The 18719-nt window shown below is 55.7% G+C and overlaps 10 protein-coding genes across 10 annotated transcripts; 4 read left to right on the forward strand and 6 right to left on the reverse strand.

Moving 5' to 3' along the window:
- Window positions 1-111: 111 nt before the first annotated feature.
- Window positions 112-1715, reverse strand: L226DRAFT_496551 (ATP11-domain-containing protein). The gene is made up of 4 exons (XM_067677570.1): window positions 1461-1715; window positions 1209-1410; window positions 352-1154; window positions 112-295 (listed from the first exon to the last, which is right to left on the reverse strand). The coding sequence occupies exons 1-3, from the start codon at window positions 1628-1630 to the stop codon at window positions 453-455; spliced, it is 1074 nt and encodes a 357-aa protein (XP_067542177.1). The 5' UTR covers window positions 1631-1715; the 3' UTR covers window positions 112-295; window positions 352-452.
- Window positions 1716-1880: 165 nt separating this feature from the next.
- L226DRAFT_548839 (uncharacterized protein) lies at window positions 1881-3900 on the forward strand (the record flags this gene model as incomplete). Its single annotated transcript, XM_067682633.1, has 6 exons — window positions 1881-2918; window positions 3006-3196; window positions 3259-3406; window positions 3458-3510; window positions 3566-3679; window positions 3849-3900. The coding sequence occupies 6 exons, from the start codon at window positions 1881-1883 to the stop codon at window positions 3898-3900; spliced, it is 1596 nt and encodes a 531-aa protein (XP_067542178.1).
- On the reverse strand, window positions 3815-6795 carry L226DRAFT_474827 (WD40 repeat-like protein). Its single transcript, XM_067676633.1, has 8 exons — window positions 6038-6795; window positions 5862-5985; window positions 5641-5801; window positions 5136-5588; window positions 4791-5085; window positions 4617-4726; window positions 4425-4541; window positions 3815-4324 (listed from the first exon to the last, which is right to left on the reverse strand). The coding sequence occupies exons 1-8, from the start codon at window positions 6602-6604 to the stop codon at window positions 4187-4189; spliced, it is 1965 nt and encodes a 654-aa protein (XP_067542179.1). The 5' UTR covers window positions 6605-6795; the 3' UTR covers window positions 3815-4186.
- Window positions 6796-7303: 508 nt separating this feature from the next.
- On the reverse strand, window positions 7304-8077 carry L226DRAFT_564291 (uncharacterized protein; the record flags this gene model as incomplete). The annotated part of the gene is made up of 2 exons (XM_067683631.1): window positions 7304-8009; window positions 8061-8077. The coding sequence occupies 2 exons, from the start codon at window positions 8075-8077 to the stop codon at window positions 7304-7306; spliced, it is 723 nt and encodes a 240-aa protein (XP_067542180.1).
- A 742-nt stretch (window positions 8078-8819) lies between these two features.
- L226DRAFT_517940 (HSP20-like chaperone) lies at window positions 8820-9780 on the forward strand (the record flags this gene model as incomplete). The annotated part of the gene is made up of 5 exons (XM_067678532.1): window positions 8820-8879; window positions 8948-9048; window positions 9117-9186; window positions 9247-9579; window positions 9643-9780. The coding sequence occupies 5 exons, from the start codon at window positions 8820-8822 to the stop codon at window positions 9778-9780; spliced, it is 702 nt and encodes a 233-aa protein (XP_067542181.1).
- Window positions 9781-9928: 148 nt separating this feature from the next.
- On the reverse strand, window positions 9929-11246 carry L226DRAFT_474828 (uncharacterized protein). The gene is made up of 4 exons (XM_067676634.1): window positions 10924-11246; window positions 10769-10863; window positions 10642-10716; window positions 9929-10587 (listed from the first exon to the last, which is right to left on the reverse strand). The coding sequence occupies exons 1-4, from the start codon at window positions 11166-11168 to the stop codon at window positions 10052-10054; spliced, it is 951 nt and encodes a 316-aa protein (XP_067542182.1). The 5' UTR covers window positions 11169-11246; the 3' UTR covers window positions 9929-10051.
- Window positions 11247-11750: 504 nt separating this feature from the next.
- L226DRAFT_474830 (uncharacterized protein) lies at window positions 11751-13181 on the reverse strand. Its single transcript, XM_067676635.1, has 6 exons — window positions 12969-13181; window positions 12852-12892; window positions 12701-12792; window positions 12559-12633; window positions 11903-12489; window positions 11751-11844 (listed from the first exon to the last, which is right to left on the reverse strand). Exons 1-5 carry the CDS (start codon window positions 13149-13151, stop codon window positions 11945-11947), a joined length of 936 nt encoding a protein of 311 aa, XP_067542183.1. The 5' UTR covers window positions 13152-13181; the 3' UTR covers window positions 11751-11844; window positions 11903-11944.
- A 545-nt stretch (window positions 13182-13726) lies between these two features.
- L226DRAFT_527885 (uncharacterized protein) lies at window positions 13727-14371 on the forward strand. The gene is made up of 2 exons (XM_067679209.1): window positions 13727-14014; window positions 14103-14371. The coding sequence occupies exons 1-2, from the start codon at window positions 13922-13924 to the stop codon at window positions 14244-14246; spliced, it is 237 nt and encodes a 78-aa protein (XP_067542184.1). The 5' UTR covers window positions 13727-13921; the 3' UTR covers window positions 14247-14371.
- A 1097-nt stretch (window positions 14372-15468) lies between these two features.
- On the forward strand, window positions 15469-17130 carry L226DRAFT_2676 (uncharacterized protein). The gene is made up of 5 exons (XM_067673445.1): window positions 15469-15699; window positions 15793-15918; window positions 15976-16150; window positions 16203-16903; window positions 16963-17130. Exons 1-5 carry the CDS (start codon window positions 15581-15583, stop codon window positions 16976-16978), a joined length of 1137 nt encoding a protein of 378 aa, XP_067542185.1. The 5' UTR covers window positions 15469-15580; the 3' UTR covers window positions 16979-17130.
- L226DRAFT_2686 (homoserine kinase) lies at window positions 16952-18509 on the reverse strand. The gene is made up of 3 exons (XM_067673451.1): window positions 17761-18509; window positions 17584-17703; window positions 16952-17523 (listed from the first exon to the last, which is right to left on the reverse strand). The coding sequence occupies exons 1-3, from the start codon at window positions 18490-18492 to the stop codon at window positions 17299-17301; spliced, it is 1077 nt and encodes a 358-aa protein (XP_067542186.1). The 5' UTR covers window positions 18493-18509; the 3' UTR covers window positions 16952-17298.
- Window positions 18510-18719: the final 210 nt, after the last annotated feature.

An 18719-nucleotide genomic window follows, 5' to 3' on the forward strand; every position in this document is an offset into this window, starting at 1 on the left:
CATGTCACAAAGTGGCAGATGCACACATGCCGAACGTGCATAGCTGATCACCGCATATCTGTCTTGCGCAGCTTGCTGCAACGTGACCGAGTGCAAGCGAGGAGAAGCGTCAAGGAATGCAGATAGAGCGAGCTCACGGTGATAGTGCGTCCACACGAACCAGACATAATCTGGCAATAAGAGTCAATCACAATTTGATTTGCTCTCAGGTGGGGAAGGGGGGTACGCTCGTGTATATCGACTATGGATGCAAGAGATGGCTAATCTTGTCACACCAATGACGTCCAAGCGATACCTGCACACAGCGAGTCTCAACAGTCGAGCAAACTCGGAAAGCATAAGCACACTTACAGCAAATCACCTCGACAGCAGGAGAACACCATGCGAAAGGAGAGTACTTTCCCGCACCCCGTGTACCCCGAGCGAAGGCGGCTGAATGACAAGCGCGACATTCAAGCAGAGATATCCGTATGCTTCAACAGGTCTTCCCACTTGAAATCGCTCGGCCTCTCGTGGAACGCCTTCAACAGAACAGCGCGCTCATCGGAGCCCTCGTTCCACAGATAGAACCGTTGCACATGGATTGCCAAAAGCTGAGCGTCCTGTTGGCTCATCATGAACCGCGCGCCATCCTCGCTTGTTCCCGCGGCTGCGGAAGCCCCAGACGGCGTGATCTCCCCGCGGAGGAGAACAAGACCATGTGTCTTGACAAGGTCGGTGTAGTGGGTCAGCACGAGGTAAGGTGTGGCGAAGGACTGGCGAAGTTTGTACTCTTGGAGAGGAGTGAAGAGGATAGTCGACGTCTGAGGATTTGAAGATGAGGCCTTGAATGACGAGAACAGGTCATTCGTCGTGGTTGGTTCGGGCGGAGATCCGTGGAAACCCCATTCCATTAGGTAAAATTCGTAAGCAGGCTCGTTGGAACCGCTTTCCACCTGCGCGTTCTCTCGTGGTACAGGAAGGACGAACGTCGGGTATTTTGTTGCCACATCCATCATCTTCTGGTATGTCTCGACTGGGACTGTTGCACAGAGGTAGCCGCGTCCAGTGCCGCCAGAACGCGACTCGTGGTAGGCCCTCCATAGCAGCGATATTTGTTCAGGTGTGTGTGGGGTTTCTAGCAGCTTGTCAAAGTTGATTATGCTAGAGAGGGGCTAATTGATGGCGTAAGTGTACAGTAGACTTGAGACATAGCTACCCTAGCCTACCTTGACCGGGGAGCTATCCTTGCGAGGAGCATTCGCAGAAGGTGAAGTCGTTGCAGGAGACGGTGATGAAGAGGAAGTACTCGCAAAGGAATCGGATAATACTTCGGACGCCTTGCTGCTCTCCTCCTTCAGTCTCTGCAACCGCCTTTGCCGCTCCTGCTCCTTCAGCTCTGCTTTGAGATCGGCGACGCTCTTCCCCTGCCTACGCAACCATGAGCTACTATCACCATCAGATTTTGAGACCCTACTCACTCTTGCGCACGTCGTTGCAGCTTCTCCGCATACTTGTCGTCATAGTTGACTTTGGGTGACGACAAGCCGGCATCGCGATGTACGGATGTTAATGAGAAGAACCGAAGGGACCTGGTAGCAGACAGCTTTCCATGCCGCAATGAAGAGGGTAGCAGTAATCTAGGGAGCATTATAGCGGAGGATAATTGGGCAGGTAGCAGTGTGGTGGTCCAGTGGTGGTCGAGAGGCAAATCCGGCGGAGAGAAACCTCGGAACGAGTCGCTGGCAAGATGCCGACAACGAAGCGCTCAATACCCCGAGCCAAAAGAGGGAATTCCCGACACGACGCGTCTTAGTCTTTGCCCCCATCGTCAGCCTTCGCAGACGTTCCGCTGCCGCCCATTCTAGACGACGCAGACGACGAAAACCAGCGGAAACACGATGCTGAAGCCCCTGCAATTCTTGATCAGCCTCTACACCATCGTCGCTGTCATTCATACCACTTGGTTCTATATCCTGTCACCGCTTGCTCGTTTATCCTGGCCGTCGACTGTTTCTACGTCTACAAATGCTCATCCTGTTGACAAATTCTATCAGGGCACTAGCCCCAGCGTTCCAGACGTTAACTCCGATCTGGACCTTGCAGTACTTCTGGACGACGACCACTGGGCCGACGTTTCGACTTCACGATACGCATCTTCCGAGCTAGTGCAGTTTCCCCGCTCCAAGGTCTCTGCACGCAAGATAGGGCATGTCTCAGCTTATGGGGTCAGTGAAGAGACTCTGCTGTCGAAGGCTTTCTCCGAGGCTATACATCCGACGCGTATCATCCCGTTCTACTTCAAAGCCACCAACCTCATCGACTCGGACGATGTTACGATTACCACTCTGGTGACAGGCAACAGGTTCCGGGTGTTGAAGCAGCTTGTCGAGCGCTATCGAGGCCCTATCTCCGTCACCATCCATATCCCGCTGCCTTTGCACTCCTCTTTCTCGACCCTCAAGGCAGACCATCCTTCTCGCGTCGCTCTGAGCAATCTCCATGCACTATATGCGTCTTCTCCGCTATTCTCCCAATATGTTGACGTCCATTTGGCCCTCTCGCCCTTCACCAGTGCTCTGTCTCCCAAAGCGACCTCTAGCACGGACGGCGAAGGCGGCCGGCAGTTTAACGTCTGGCGGAACGCCGCACGGCTCTTCGCACGTACAGAATTCGTTATGATGCTCGATGTCGACTTCGCGGTCTGCACCGACTGGCGCGGCTTCATCCGAGACGCTATCCGTGCGGCCTCCTCGAGCCCAATCCGTCACGCTGTTCGCACAACGCCCCACGCGCAGTCCTCCATTCCAGAAGGCGCGAACGGCACAGAAATAGTCCAGCGGCTCCGCGAAGGCACCGCGGCTCTTGTCGTGCCTGCTTTTGAATACGTGAAGCAGGAAGACGGTGTAGACCAGCGCAGCTTCCCTGGTGACAAACAGGTGCGTTGGCTGCCGCGTCATGCTCCCGAATAACCCTTATGCTTTCCCTCGAAATTAAGACACACTGATCGATGCCATTCTGAGCAGACGTTAGTCAAGCTGGCGCAAGTTAACCCACCTGCTATCGCGGCCTTCCATGCCTCCTGGGCGCCAGGTCACAATAGCACCGACTACGAGAAATACTACTCAATCCCAGCGGGCTCGGGCGGCATCTACAAGGTTGAGCAGTATCAGAGTGCATACGAACCGTATGTCATCACCAGCAAGCGTGTCACCTGGTTAGTGCTTCCCTGTCGCATGGTTCTATTTGCTCCTAACGTTCGCCTGCATCTCTGTGCAGGTGTGACGAACGATTCGCCGGCTACGGCGGCAACAAAGCCGCCTGCCTGTTCGAGATGTACCTCAGCGGGGTTTCCTTCTACGTTCTCTCAGATCACTTCCTCATCCACCAGAGCCATAAATACGAAGAGGAGGCCCGAAGAGAAGAGGTGGGAGAGTGTGGCCCTCGATATGTTCGGACCATAACTAAGCCGTAATAGCGCAAGTCGAATAGGAAGGTGTATGCCGACTTCAAGGAGGAGTCTTGCCTCCGGTACGCCATCTTTCCTCCCAATATTAGCTGATCTCCCTGTATTCACAATTCCAAGGTATCTCTACCGCTACTATCGTGACGGGACGCTACACACCGAGCGCGCTGCCAATGCCCGTGAAGAGTGCAAGAAAATCAAGAATATTTCCAAGACTGTCTCGCAGGTAGCTTCGTCTGCATAAATGGATTCGCAACTATTGTAACGTTAACGCTCTACTGCGCCGTCCGGTTCCAGCTGATCAACGGATGAGCTTCTTACTCAGTGATGTTTCGTACACTTCTGGGTAACTTTCGCTACCAACCATCGGCGGACCTGCTCTTCATGACCGTAATTCTTTAAGTTTCGCACCCAATAATTGTACCGTATATGCAATGTACATTACTCCCCCTTGATTGGCATTATGCTCCGTTCGCGAGCTCTAGGTTATCCTGACGACACCACCGCAACCGCACCAGTGCCGTGTCAACATGGAGAGCCGACCGGCACCGCTCGTATCCGCGATAAGCATCCATGACGTCCCTCGCTGTCAATGTCCCTGTCCACGTCCATGTCCATGAACACAACACACGAACACCACGGCATCACTGAACACCCGCCAGAGCCAAAGCCGCCGTATGGACTTCTTTCTCCCGCGGGTGCCAGCGGGGTAGACGACGGATGTGCTTCGCGGCAGGAGAATCAGAGTGCCCAGATTTTGACGACCGAGTCCCGCCCGCCCGAGGCCATGTACCGGTCCATATACCGCAGACGTTCGACCGGACGCGTGTGTCCGTTCGTCATGAGCGTGGATTGCTGCATGCTTGTCCGGTTGTATATCTGGGAACGCGAGGGGGACAACAGGTTAGCACTCCATCCGGCCGCCGCGGCAAGCGCCCAACTGAGGCTACTATGCCGCTGAAAAGGTGAAGAAGCGCACCTTGATGCCGTTCTCGCCCGTGGCCGCGACAATCTTGCGGGTGTCGAACTGCAAGGCTGTAACGGCATGTTCGTACTTGAGGGTCTCGAAGATGCCACCCGTGCGCACGTCCCAAATCTGTATGTGCGAACGCGGAACGCACGGACCTCGATGAGCAGGGGAGAGATTCACACTCAACGAGATAAGACGTACCCGAATGGACTTGTCGAGGCTGCCGCTGACGATGTGTAACTCGTCGAACTGGAGACATGTGACAGGCCCTGTGTGCCCGAGCAGCGTACGGTGAGGCTGGCCAGTGCGCACTATGTCCGACGGTCAGCCACTGAGCACGGAGGGAGAAAGAGAAGCCAGTGGCAATAGACTCACTATCCCACATCCTGACCGCACCGTCGCCGCTGCCGCTGACGAGAGCGTAACCCCAGAACTGAAGAGCGCCGACGAAGTCCTGATACAGCTCCCACGTGCCGTCCGCGTATGGGGGTGTCGGGACCGCGAACGTACCCGCGGCGGCCGCGGCACCGGGGAAGAGATGGTTGGGAAGCGCGGTACCAGGTGCTGAGGTAGGTGGATGCGAGATTGCCCAGAGGATGTCCATGGTCATGACGCATTGACCAGTAGTAAGATCCCACTGGCGCATGGTCTTGTCCGAAGCACCCGTCACCTGAGAGCGATGAGTATGCGCAAGGAGACAATGAGGATCCCGACACCTACCAGGCACTCATCCTCAAAGTACATCGTCGACACGGCCTTGGTGTGCCCCTCTAATGTCCGGATGCATGGTCCCTCCCGCTCCACAGCACTCTGCGGCCGACTGCTGTCGCTGTCACCGTGTCGGATGCCGTTCACGTGCTCTTCTGCCGTCTCGTCCTCTTCCGCAACATCACTGAGGCTGAGCATCTCCCCAGACTCCCAATCTTCGTCTTCGTCCACCTGCCGCAAGTCCCAGACTCGCACGGTGCTGTCTTCGCTACCGGTCAAGCAAATGTGGTCCTCGACTTGGATGCACTTCACCGTCCCGCGGTGCCCACGCAGACGGCCGATCTCCTCCCCAGTGAGTAGGTCCCACACGCGTGGTTGCGTGTCCTCTTGGCTGGCCGATACGAGAGTGCCGTAAGGTTCTGAGAAATCGAGTGCGGTAATAGGGGTCGTGTGGCTTTCCAGTGACTGGGGAGAGACTATGAGGTAACGTGGAGGAAAAGTTAGGTAGGGACATTACCATGAAAGCGACACCCGGAGGTAGATCGTCATGTTCTGATGGCAAAAACGCGGGACCTTTTCGTCGTCTTGAGCTCGGAGGCAAGTGAGCTGAACGCGAGAGGCTCCTGGCAGGCTGACTTGCAGACTCCTCCAGCTCGAGACGTTCTCGGACGCCTTCCACTACGGGACCACACAATCTCAGACACTCTGCCGGGACTGACGCAAGAGGACGGTACGTACGCTCGTCATCGAGCTCCAACTCTTCCTCCTGCAGTTTGAGCAGGTCCTGTTCCAGCTTCGCTCGGATGGCATCCAATGCTTCGATCTTGTGAGATATTTCCTCAATCTCGTTGTTGATGAGAGTCTGCAAAACCTTTTGAGAGACTGCTGAACGGGAGTCGACATGCTATACGCACCCTGCGGACATGGATGTTCTCCTTGTCTCGCTCAATCTCATGCGTCTGCCGGATGAGCTCGTCTGCCCCGAAATGCTTACTCGCGCTGAGACTCTGCCTCCCTTTCCGCTTCGCCTTGACCTTCCTTCCTCTCTGAGTCCGTTCCGACCGCCCGACCATAACCACGTCATCCTCACTCGCCACGCTCTCCCCGTCATGATCTTCCTCATCACCCAGCATACCTCGTGCACCCAAGCTCATCCTCTTCAGCCCCAGCTTCGGAGTGTCCACGTTCCTCGTCTGCCTCCTCCGTATGCGACTCTTTTCGGCACTCGGGATGGTCGCATTGAATCCTCGGAGCAAGGAGACGTTCTGCGCAACGACGTCCGGTTCAGGAACTTCTTCACCAAGGAGTTCATCTGTAGCTTCGACGATCTGGAGGTCGCGCGACGTCACCCGGCGCGAGCCGAAGCCGAGACGTAGGGGAGCGCGACCAAGCGTTGCGAAGTCGACGGTCGAATTTCCACCACTGACAGAGCCACGAGATCGTCCCGACACGGTTGCTGCACCAATCATGCGTGGGGTCATAATAACGGGGGCCACTGGAGGGGGGAAACCACCGCGAGCGCAAGTGGAGCAACAATGTGTCTACCACTCAGCGTCCGGCTTATGCAGTAAAAGTTGAGGATAACACGCACGATCTGTAAGTATTTTGGCTGAGTCGTGTTTGCGAGACGTGAACGGCGAGAGAATGGCCTTGGATACTGTGTCAAACTTGCTCGAGCCGGACGAGGTGCTGCCAGTGCTGCCTCCTGCCAGTGGCTCTGGCGCGGCGCGCTTCTTGTCTTTGTTGGGACCAGAAGACTTGCTGGAGGACGCCATCGTCGTTGGTGCCCGTCCGGGCGGGGAGAGAGTTGGTCGTGGTCGAAAGCGCAGGAGGAGTTCCGTCGCTTCGCCCTCACCGCGACGCGTCCGAAGCGCTCTCCCTGGCACGTGCAACTTCGTCACACCCGACTATGCCGAAACGGCCAAGTCAGGGCCAAGTTCTGCTGCTTGTGCACCTTGTGCGCACCTGCGTGGTGAGTCGTGACTGTGGAATGAGAGGGCGACAGCAGGCAACAGCCCTGAACTATGCGCGTGTTCGTTTAAGGGCGGCGTCGCCAACAAGTCCGAAGATGACCAGAACCGCGGAAGTGCTAATACAGTGGTATCGCGCGACAATCTATGAGTGGATATCCCAGATACAGTACAGTATTACATCGACCCTAAATTACTCCTTTCCGTCAATCATACATGCGAAGCAGACCAGCCGAAGTCGAGAACCATCGCAAAGCCAAACCTTCGCAGGTCGTACTCTCGACGTAGCCACGGCAGTCGCACCGAGGACTGTTCGGGGCTGGTGGTAACCTTCGGCGCGTCTGACACGGTCGCTTCGGGTTCTGAAAATTCTTCTGACTCTTGTGAAGACTCGAGGACCTCTGCTTTGGAGGGAGCCGACGGAATTGCGCCCGTGGCCTTCCCTCTGGAACGCAGCCTCTGGACGAACTTCCAGATCAAGCTCTCTGGAAAGCTCAGGCTCGGGATGGGTGTCTCCTCTGGAGTTGCTGGTTCTGCTTCGAGCACCTTGCACGCACCCGAACCCATAGTTTCCTCTCCTCCAGCTGCCTCGCACATTGCTTGCTCGCGTGCCATCTCCTCCGCAGCCATCTCCTTCTCCAGGTTCTCCTTCGCCCGCATCACAGACAGTTCCTCCCATTTTGTGTTGTTGAAGGGTGCGAAGAAGCCGTGCGAGAGGTCGCACCAGCAGCGGTCAGCTACAGGGATAGTAGTTGGGAGCTTTTCTTGGGGCAGGTTGGGGAGCATGGAGCGCAGTGCATCAGCGTAGGTTGTCACGTTGTCGGACCATGGCGGCACGAGGGGAGTTTCAATGGGTACTGGAGGCCAATAGCATGTCGACATGAACATAGCTGTAAGCAAGACCATGCAGTAAAAACTGCATCGATGTTCAGTTTTTACAGCGTGGCGAAATGTCTGTGACGCTCACCATGGCCGTGCATGCATAGTAGTCGAAAAAAGAAACAGGAGGAGGAAGTAGGGTGGCGCAATCGGTATTGGCAGCAAGACCAATGGCAGGTACCATCGTGTGCACCTGCAGCAGTGAGCCTTCACAGACACCCAATTGCACACGAGCAGGACTCACCACATCTTGGATAACGTTGCACGTCCCTCGTACCGTCCGTTGGTTGGCCTCGGCGTAAGGGGTGGCGGTGGAGATGGTGGTGGTAGTGGTAGAGGTAGTACCATCCTCGGCTTTCGCGGTGAGCGCTATTACTATGTTACTGTAGAGCCCCACTTCCGCGAATCTCACTCAAACAGAGACGAGTCCTGGACTCCTGGACTCCTCATTGCTCGATGAGAGCACACCTTGCTCTTATATTGAAAGCACGGCGAAGGAGATGTCTCCCAGACTGCCTCTCCCACAGAGTTCAACCACACATGCGCCGCGTGAATGTCAAATGGTTTCATATCAATACGTGCGATAGATGAGCTAGAGCATATCCTGTACATTCATATTGCAGTTGCCATAAACCAGCATCTGGGAGGCATGCGTTAAGTACAAGAAATCCTCGTAGGCGCCATTACGTCGCACGCAGACGCTGTGTAGACGCGTGTGGGGAAACGCGTTGCGCGTCGGGGTATGTAGACGCCAAAAAGTTCTTCTGACTTCGAGAGCGTTCCTCACACTGTTCCTCATTAATATCCGCCCTCGAGCTCACCATCGCCAACGACGACAAGATCCAAGATGACACTCCACCCAGAAGTTTTGTGGGCACAGCGCAGCTCCGAGTCTGATGAGAAGAAGGTGAGCGATTCACGCCTTTTGTTACGATCACAGTACGCGTCGGTGTACTCACGAAAGTGGCGTTGCAGAACATTTTGTATGTGACGGTAAATCTGCCCGACATCAAGCCCGACACGCTACAGTACGACCTCACGCCAACAACGCTCTCGTTCAAGGCGAAGGCGGGCAAGTGAGTCGCCCCTGTATTGCTATAGACGCGTCCGAGTACGCGTACTGACGCGTATACCTCGACTCTAGCGCCGACAAGGGCATTGAGGAGAAGGACTATGAGTTCTCAATCAACCTGTTCGAGGAAGTTGTGCCAGAGGTGCGTGCCAACTATCTCCACTCTCAAACGTGCCGATCATTCATATCTCGCCTCTTGAAGCAATCATCGAAAAACTTGTCCTCGCGCTCATTCCAACTCCTACTCCGCAAAAAGGAGCTGAAGGCCGAGTACTGGCCCCGCCTGACCAAGGAGAAGGTCCGCAACGCGTTCATTAAGACCGACTTCTCCAAGTGGGTCGACGAGGACGAGCAGGACGGCGACAAGGCGGCGCTCGACGAGGACTTTGACATGGGCGGCATGGGTGGTATGGGCGGTATGCCTGGGATGGGGGGTATGCCCGGGATGGGGGGTATGCCCGGGATGGGGGGTATGCCCGGGATGGGGGGTATGCCTGGCATGGGTGGCATGGGCGGCATGGGCGACATCGAATCCGTGAGTCTTCCTATGCATCCGCAACGCGTCACTGCGGTACTGACATACGAGGGTCTGTCACAGATGCTCAAGTCCATGGGTGGCGGCGGCGCAGGCGGCTTTGACCCAGATGCGGCGGGCTCCTCCGGTGCGGATGTGGAGGACGACGACTCGGACGACGATGGCCCTCCGCCACTTGAGGAGGCGGAGCCCAAGGCATGATTGGCGTGATCAGAGACGACGGCTTGAAGTAGACATACGGAAGGGACGTGCGCAGTTTACCAAACTGACGGCTTGTAATAACCTCACTGATGCTGCGATGTATTTCTTGTGCAATTACATGGTATCGAGACCAGTACGGTCAACGATTGGTGCTATATGCAAGCGCGGGTTGTTGAAACCAACGCCGAAAGGGGTATGAAGACGCAACAACTGCACACTGCTGTCTATGTAGGTCCTTAATCGGAAGAAAGCGTATGCCAAGACAGGTGTCTCACAGTCTAGTAACACACCAAGTCAAGACCCAGAACTTCGCTCCCTCAGCCACGGGCTTCAGATCGTCCCTATCCAGTTCCCTCACATCCGCGTCGACGCGAATTGTCCCGGGCGGGAACACGCTCTCCCAAAGCTCCGTCCAGCTCTCCGACGAATGGCAGAACATCTGTTTCCCGTGCGAGTTCGGCACCCCCGCCTCAACGCGGAATCCCTTCTCCGCCCGCCCACTCTGTAGCCCGAAGATAATCGATCCGGGCTCGGGGGAGAGTAGCCCCCCAAGTTTGTGCGCGAGCTGCACCTGCTCCTCCTCAGAGAAGAGGTGGAACACCGCAGAGATGTGGATGGCGGAGACGTGTCCCCGCAGTGGGTTCAGGGAGGCGAGCGTGGAAAGCTCGGGGCGGGGCGTAGTGGGAGGAGACGCAAAGGGCGGTACAAGGTCCAGGTGGGCGGGGGTGAGTACGTCCCCGGCGAAGAAACGTGCGGGGAATGTCTCCTGGATGGTGCCGAACAGCTTGTGGCCAAAGTCCCAGAACTCTGTCGACCATTGGTCAGATGAGTGGAGGAAGGGCATACCCAGATGTCACTGACCGGGATGAATGTCGGTTGCGACGACATTGTGAACGGGGAATCCATCTGCGACGGCTTTTCTAACATCGTTGCCGACTACACATAGGTGAGCACTCTCACTTCGCTCGGTGCTCCGATATTGACTCACAGCAGCATCCGATATCCAGGAGAATTGCATCTTCCCGCTCTCGGCCGAGTTTGAGTAATTGGTTATATGCGGGGATGCGTGGTGAGAGCTTCATCCTTGACCGATCTCAGTACATGCCGCCAATGCTCGACACCGAACGCCAAGATGACACCTACTTAATGAAGGCAAACCGGCGTATGCACGGATACGGATGCACCGCAAAGGCTTCCGCTTGCACATGCAAGATGTGCTCGCGAAGTGCGACATCATCCTGTACACCCGTTTGCTGCCTGACAAAGTCAAGCTCCTCAGGGGTAATAGACGAGTATGATGCCTCCAACAGCGGGTCTCTCTCGATCTTCGCCTGGCCGTTACCGTTGGTTGCGGAAGGGGCGTTGGATGCGCCAAGGAGAGCCGTCATCGCGGAAGGGAGGATGACGAGGATGAATGGTGGGCATGCCTCCGCTCTGCAAGCATAAATAAGGGCCGTTCATGGGACATCTTGTACTCCAGTTCCGGTCAGAGTGCATAGTGCCGAGATACGGACGTATGGCCGCACCCCGTGCCCGGCACTAACTCGATGCTTAGACACGCGTGTCGACAAGCGGACATCCCTCTTACCGTACGTAGCGGGTTGCACTCACAAGCACGATGGTCGCACAGCACGACGCGACATCAGGCAATCATGGTCACCGAGGCAGTGACACTGACAGCTGGATGGCATTCGTGCGGTGGAAGTGATTCGTTCGGGACCATGCTGAGAAGCGTTCCGGTGCTTGCGATATCGTGCGATGATGGAGAGTACGGGCGCTGTGAACATATTGCGCCATTACAGCGGGTTTAAGACTCTCGACTGCAAACCTGTCAAGGCCATTCATCGCTGTCGGTCTCAGGCTGGACATCTGGCGTTCCGATTGCGTACCATGATGGAGGGTGGGTGAAGATTTGCAGGCTGCGGCCAAGACTACACACGATCATAAGATGTTACCTCAGTGACAGCTTTCATCCGAATAGTGGTGCGCGCAAACCAGAAAAACATACGAAAGTAGAAATAGGTCAACTAGATACACAGCGTACTCGTACATCATCAAGAAGATCTAGACGACGGTGGTGAGGTGAGTTCATGCACATTTGACAGCAGCGAAGACGGCTCACATCCAAGTTATCATGGATTTCTCAGGCTGTCGATCCGACCGATCACAACCTTGTGATTGACCAAACCATCAAATAGAACCTAGCCTCCGGCGTGGGGTCGGTCGGCTCGAGGTCCTTGCGCTTGATCTCAAGGAGGAACGCCTCAACTTTCACAGTCCCCTTCTTAAATATCTGGCCGTCCCAAAGTTCGGTCCAGCTCTCAGGAGAATGGCAGAACATCGTCATGCCGTGGGAGTTGGTGCGGCTCGACTCCGTCCGGAACCCTTTCTCAGGCCGTCCGCCATGAGACCCAAGGATCATGGAGCCCGGCTCGGGAGAGAGCAGGCCCGCCAGCGACTGCGCAAGCTTGAATTGCTTCTCTTCGTCGAAAAGGTGGAAGAAAGACGATGCGTGTATGACAGAGACATGCCCTCTGAGGGGGTTGAGCGACTTGAGCGTCGACAGCTGCGGGGCCTGGGTGTCCGGGGGTGCGTAGAATGGTGGTACGGCTTCGAGATGAGCAGGATCGAAGGCGTCTCCCGGGACGAATGGAACCGGGAAGGTTTCCGGAGTCGATTTGAACAGCTTGTGACCAAGATCCCAGAACTCTACTTTCAAAGTCAATAATCATCCCGACACCATAGTGATACCCATCCCCTGTATGGAGTGGTACGCACCGGGGTGAAGATCAGAGCCGATCGCGCCCTCGATGGGGAAACCGTCGGCGACCGCCTTCCGGATCTCGCTGCCAACTGCGGATGGCAAAATGAAGGATTCAGTGTTGTTCCCTGCATGTGAGTTTGCGAACGTTGAACGTACGGCAGCATCCGATATCCAAGAAGATGGCACCCTTGCGTTCCTTGCCGATGGTGAGGAGACGTTGGTATGCCGGAAGACGGCCCAGCTTCAGCCTGCAGAAGGATGATAATCAATGCCCAAATCTTTATGGTTTGAAGTGACGCTCACTGACAGGATGAAAGAGAAGCGGCGAATGCACGGGTACGGATGGATCTGTGACGCCACGGCGGGGTTTCCCCATTCAGCTTGGCATTTCCCAAAAACGGACGGAGGTTAACTCTGATCTCACCGCATACGCTTCGGCTTGAACCGCCAAGATATGTCTCTTCAGCTCTTCTGCATCTTGTATCCCTGTCTGGGCTTTCATGAACTCCAAAGCCTGATCGTCGATGCTGTAGAGCGTCTCATCGAGGGGTATCAATCCCACTGAGGGTTTAGGAGCGTCGGCTTGCTTGCTAGCGGGCTCAGCCATGGCGAGTATCTGTGGGTAGTTGGACTTGATATAAACCCCTCTAAGGCGATAGTATATGTAGCTCTCGGAATTGTTCGGCCTGCTTAGTGGGCCGTGTGTACGCGGCATCTCACGTGCGATGCCAGGGATCCACTATCCGGCCATCGAGTACAACGATTCCGCCGGGCAAAAAAATACAATGCGCAGGCTTTCGCGTAGTTCGACTCTCGAGTACATACCCGGAGAGGACGTGGAAACGCATGATTGGTTGAAGGGGGTCGGAGGGGAGAGTGGCTAGCATGCGCAGGGAGTCGACTCATGTCTGCGGAACTGGGTGGGACGACTAGCCTGAGACCGTACTGCGCCAACTCCAAACCACAGGCGGCAGGCCTCAGAGTCAAGATTAATGTGATCGTAGGCTATCCCTATTGACAAGAGCAAATTATGACTCAAAGGTTATGCAGATCGAATATGAAGTACCACCTACTCGGACTCCGAAGTAATTGGATCACCGCCACTTTCTGTCGGCCCTACATAAGCGCCCACTCTGCTACTTGACGACCACGATGACTTGACGAGTCCTGCACCGCGAATAATTTCACCACTGCACTGCCCAAGCACTATATGTGCGTCCGCCACTCAATGGCCATTCCAGGATTCTAGAGTACGGCACAAGACTCAGCGTTCCACGTCCATAGCTACCCATCATCCGAGTCGCCGGATGTCCGTTCGGGCGGATTGGTACGTCAATACGAACCTAGGCCATGCGATGTCCCGTTTCCCGGAAAGAGATGGGCAATATTACAGACTTGCTTGCATGCACCAATCCAATGAAGGACCGAACTCACGTTTATTATCTACCCAGACATCTCATCATATCTTGGGTGGGCCTGACATGGGGCAACTTACAGTCCAGGTAAATGGCACCTCCCAAGCTTCGTGAGGCGTATCTGATCTGCTGGATGTTGACAGGTTGCGCTGGTGGTCGCTATCGTGACGAGAGTTATCACCGCCCATCGCGTCTATCGCACTCCCAAGTCGACCATGCCGCCGCAAACTGATCTCGGTGGTCAGCTGCACCAGAGAAACACTCGTGGTTTCTCGCTGAGGCTATAGTAACATTATGGTCCGCCGGCAGCGTTGAGGACTAAATTTCCTGAGATCATAGCACTTTCACAACACGATTCGACGCCGAATGCGTTTCTACAAACACCGCTGCTCCCGCACCGAAACTACAGCCCTTTGCATATCAGTCTGGAATTCGCGACGCGCGAATCTTTGTTTGTCCCGAACAAATATTGCCTTAACAGGTAACAACCTAAACCTCGCGTGTTTTCCTGGAGGACTTCATGGGCAAATTTTGGCACGAAATTGAATCTAGGAAGGTCAGGGTGCAATTGTGTGTCACTTCTGAGCAGCAAGAGCCTCAGATATGCAGCACTGTGCAGCAGGATCGGGGCTGGGGACACACTGGCTCGTGCCACCGGCTGTTTTCTCTTACCCGGTAAGGCAATGTTTGTTCGGAGCAAATAAAGATTCGCGCGTCGCGAATTCCAGACTAATATGCAAAGGGCTGTAAGTACATATTACTTCGAGCCATGCCTGTTCGGCCGATCGGCATCCGCCAAGCAGTCCACACTGCCTCTGGTTATACTTAGCGTTCAAGGTGATCCAGGTGGTCGGCTTCTAAATCGGTGCGTACGTGCCTGGCTGTATACGACTCCAGGCCAACAATTGATCCCGCTTAAAGCGCCCTAGAGGTCTACCCAGTTTCACCCCATGTGCGTTTGGCAGCCTCTGTTGCCAACGCTACCCAGAAATAGCCTCAACCTAGGACGCGCTATGTATATGCCGCATGCAAACATAGCATGATCATCATCGTCTGCGGCGGTTCTGAATATCTGAGCTCATCTCTTGATGTGCGTATTCATAGGACGCAAGATCTGTTCTCGCACACCTACAGAGGTTTACACGTCTGTACTTCCAGTGGGTGCTGGGTGCTACCTGGGTGATCTTCCGGGAGTCCATCGGTTGCCGCAGGGAAGCTCGGCCGGTATCACTTACCGGCAAATTGAGTTTGGTAGATGCTCCTTCCGTACCACGGCACCCAACACCCGACTGTTTGTTACCATTCAGAAGGTGTGGCGTGCCGCGGAATGCATCGCCATTGTTCAATAGCCCATGAGGACGGGCGCGGGGCCACGGAAAATTGCAATGAACCACCATAGTTCGGCATCGGACGCTTTGGTCCTAGCGGGGTATAAGAGTGGTAGGCCCCGGCGGACCTCGATTCCCCATCTTCTTTCCCTCCCGACCCCTTGCTCCTTCTCCTCCCCGCGATCTGGGATCGTCTCCTGAGTCTGTCGACTTGGTTTGCACAGCGACCCGGTGTCCAGCTCCGCTACCTGCCACTCCCTCACCCGACGTAGATCGCCGTATAACGACCAACCATGAAATACTCGCTCTTCGTCGCTGTTTCTCTCGCACTCGCAGCCTCTGCGCGCCCGCAGTACTTTGGCCGCCGTGCCGATTTCACGCTACAGAATGGCAAGGATGCCATTGCGCTCAAGTGAGTAACTTCTTTGTGCCACATGCCTTTTGTCCCGCCTTCTTTGTCCTAAGTATAGCCACTAACGCTGGCGGCCCGCTTTCCCGTTCCCAGCGACAAGTTCAAGACCTTGACCGCAAACTCCCCTTGCCAAGCTGGTGAAGATGCCTGTGTTAACGACCAGTTTGCTCAGTGCGTCAACGGAAAATTCGTCACCCAGTCCTGCGGCTCTGGCTTGGTGTGAGTCTGTTACTGCTGGAAGTGGCGTGATCAACACTCACTGTCCGATCCTTACAGCTGTGCTGCTCTTCCCCTTGTCAACTCGGCGGGGACGAGCATTACTTGCACTACTGCCGCCGACCGTGATGCTCGCATCGCTGCCACTGGCGCAACATCTGGGAGCTCAAGCTCCGGTTCCAGCGTTGCCGCCGCCTCGTCTACTGCGGCCTCAAAGACGACGAGCTCTGCTGCTGTACGTGGAATTGCGCGCTGGTTAAGACTACCAGACTGACCCTTTGCTCCAGGCATCGAGTACGGCGTCCACTGCGGCTGGTGACAACTCTGCCACTGGAAGTGCTACAAACAGCAGCGACGCCCAGAGCTCTCTGACGCTCCTTAACTCAGTTATCGCCACCGGGTTCGCGAACGACGGTCAGGACCAGCCCGAGGCGGGCCAGGTCGCGTCGGCCACCTCGACGAACAACTTCATCAACTTCTGCGCGACGGTGCCCAACCTGAAGATCACCAACGGGCTCCAGATCACCCAGGGTTCGTGCAACCCGGCGCCGATGGGCGTGATCGCGTCGACGGCCAACATGCCCTCGTGCAAGTTCGTCAACCCGAAGAACGGGGACAAGGTCCCGGCGAACCAGAACTTCACGATCCAGATGGCGATCAAGAACCTCAACACGGGCTTCTTCACGAACCCGAACGAGAACTACTTCGCTGCGCCCCAGACGGTGGACAGCAACGGGAACATCAACGGCCACTCGCACGTCGTCGTTGAGGCGATCCCCTCTCTCGACACCACCACGCCTACTGACCCCACCAAGTTCGCGTTCTTCAAGGGCCTCAATGACAAGGCTCAGAACGGTATCCTCTCCGTGGAGGTTGGTGGTGGTCTCCCTGCCGGCGTCTACCGTCTTGCGTCCATCAACTCGGCCTCGAACCACCAGCCCGCTCTTGTGGCCATCGCGCAGCACGGTTCCCTCGATGATATGATCTAGTAAGTTATTCTGACACTTACGGAAGTAGTTCCAGGGCTAACCACTGCGACCCAATTAGCTTCACCGTCGCATGAGCCCGACGAGAGACGTTCCTAGAGCAAGTAAGATTATCTGGCGTATTTATTGGGTGTAGACCATCCGGAGTATACCAGCTGCTGTAACCGTAGTACACGACCCGGTGTCCAATACCAGTCGACTTCACTCTTTCCTTATCTCCGTTGCGGAAGGCGCGTTCGTAGGCCCACTACGATGCCAGACTCAAATGAATTGCCACACTAATGCTGTTATCCGTACCAATGACGTCGGGGTTGTAGCTCTTCTTTCCACGAACACTCGACAAGAAAAACGAGTGGGCTGATCGTCTATTGATACAACGTTTGGTTTGCATATATGCCTAAGGATGCGGTTCTACAACGCTGCCACCCGCAATTTCAAGAATCTTCCAATCCACCTCGATACCGTGCGTCTGGAAGATTGCGCGTGCATCTTCGGCGATGGCCTCAAAGCCGCCAGTGGCAAGCGCGAGGATCGTTGGTCCTGCGCCGGAAAGACAGATCCCGAGCAGACCAGGATGTGTCGCTGGTGTGATGTTGTTCGTCACCTCGGGGAGTCCGGGAATCTGTGCGAACATCTCTGATGAGTGCCGTATGTACATTGTGGGTACAGGGGGAATACGTACGAGAGTTTTGCGGTAGGGCTGATGGACGCGGTCCTTCATCGCCTCGTAGATGAGTTCTGGGTCGGGCGGCGTTCGCGCAAGAGCAGTTGTCAACACAGCCAACCGCTGGAGGTTGAACACCTGTTGAACATCCAATCAACACACGGTTCGCTCCATCTGTGTTGTATTAAGACGTACCAGATCTTTCCTCGAGTACTCCTGAGGAAGCACGCTCCGCGCCTTCGCTGTGCTGAGCTCGAACCGCGGGATGATTGCGAGAGCCTTGATGCTCTGCGACCACCCAAAGCGCACATAGTGCCCAATGCCCAAAGGCGGTTGAGGGGGATCCATCCCCCATTCTTCACCCGCATCCGGGGGATACTCAGGCAGAACTTCACTAAGCGGCACGCTTGCAGCCTCTGTGGCGGCGGCATCCAGCTCCCTAAGATACGACCCAACGAACCCGCCCACAAGTGCCGCCGTAACGTTGTCCGGATGCCGCTCTACCATCAGCGCGAAGTCGAGCATACGCTCTACGGACAGATTGAGCTGCCCGAGCTCGCTCCCAAGCAGGACGCCCGCGATGACTGCCGCGCCGGACGAACCCAGTCCACGTCCGAAGGGAATCTCGTTCGCACAGTGGATGGTTAGGTTTCCGGGGAACTTGGAGATGCCATGGCAGCGGAGGACGTAGAGCGCGACACGCGTCGTGAGGTTCTTGTATGCGTCGAGAGGGACCTCATCCGCGCCTTCGCCGGAGTAGCTTATGCGGGGCGGTCGAGCTGGATCGGACGCGCTCGGCGGTGCGAGGGTGACAGTGACAGTGAGATGAAGAGTAAGCGAGAGACCGACGACGTCGAAACCAGGCCCGATGTTTGCTGAGGTCGCGGGGACGCGGATGGTGAAAGAGCGCGAGTTGGCCTGAGACATCGCAGTGCTTCAAGAAAGACAGGCGTCTATCTTGGGCCGCTATAGATAAACTTTTTGCATATGATCGTGCCCAACTGACTGATGACTCGAGCTCGAACTTGGCAAGCCCGAGCTTAGGCCTGGAAGCTGAAGCAGTAGAGCATATCGTGTTTTTTTATACAAATCGTGCTGGCGTTCGACCCAAACCGGCGCATCGTCACAAGAAGACACTGTATGGATGACATACC

The sequence above is a fragment of the Lentinus tigrinus genome (genome assembly GCF_003813185.1).
Source record: "Lentinus tigrinus ALCF2SS1-7 unplaced genomic scaffold L226scaffold_1, whole genome shotgun sequence".
Classification (NCBI taxonomy): domain Eukaryota; kingdom Fungi; phylum Basidiomycota; class Agaricomycetes; order Polyporales; family Polyporaceae; genus Lentinus; species Lentinus tigrinus.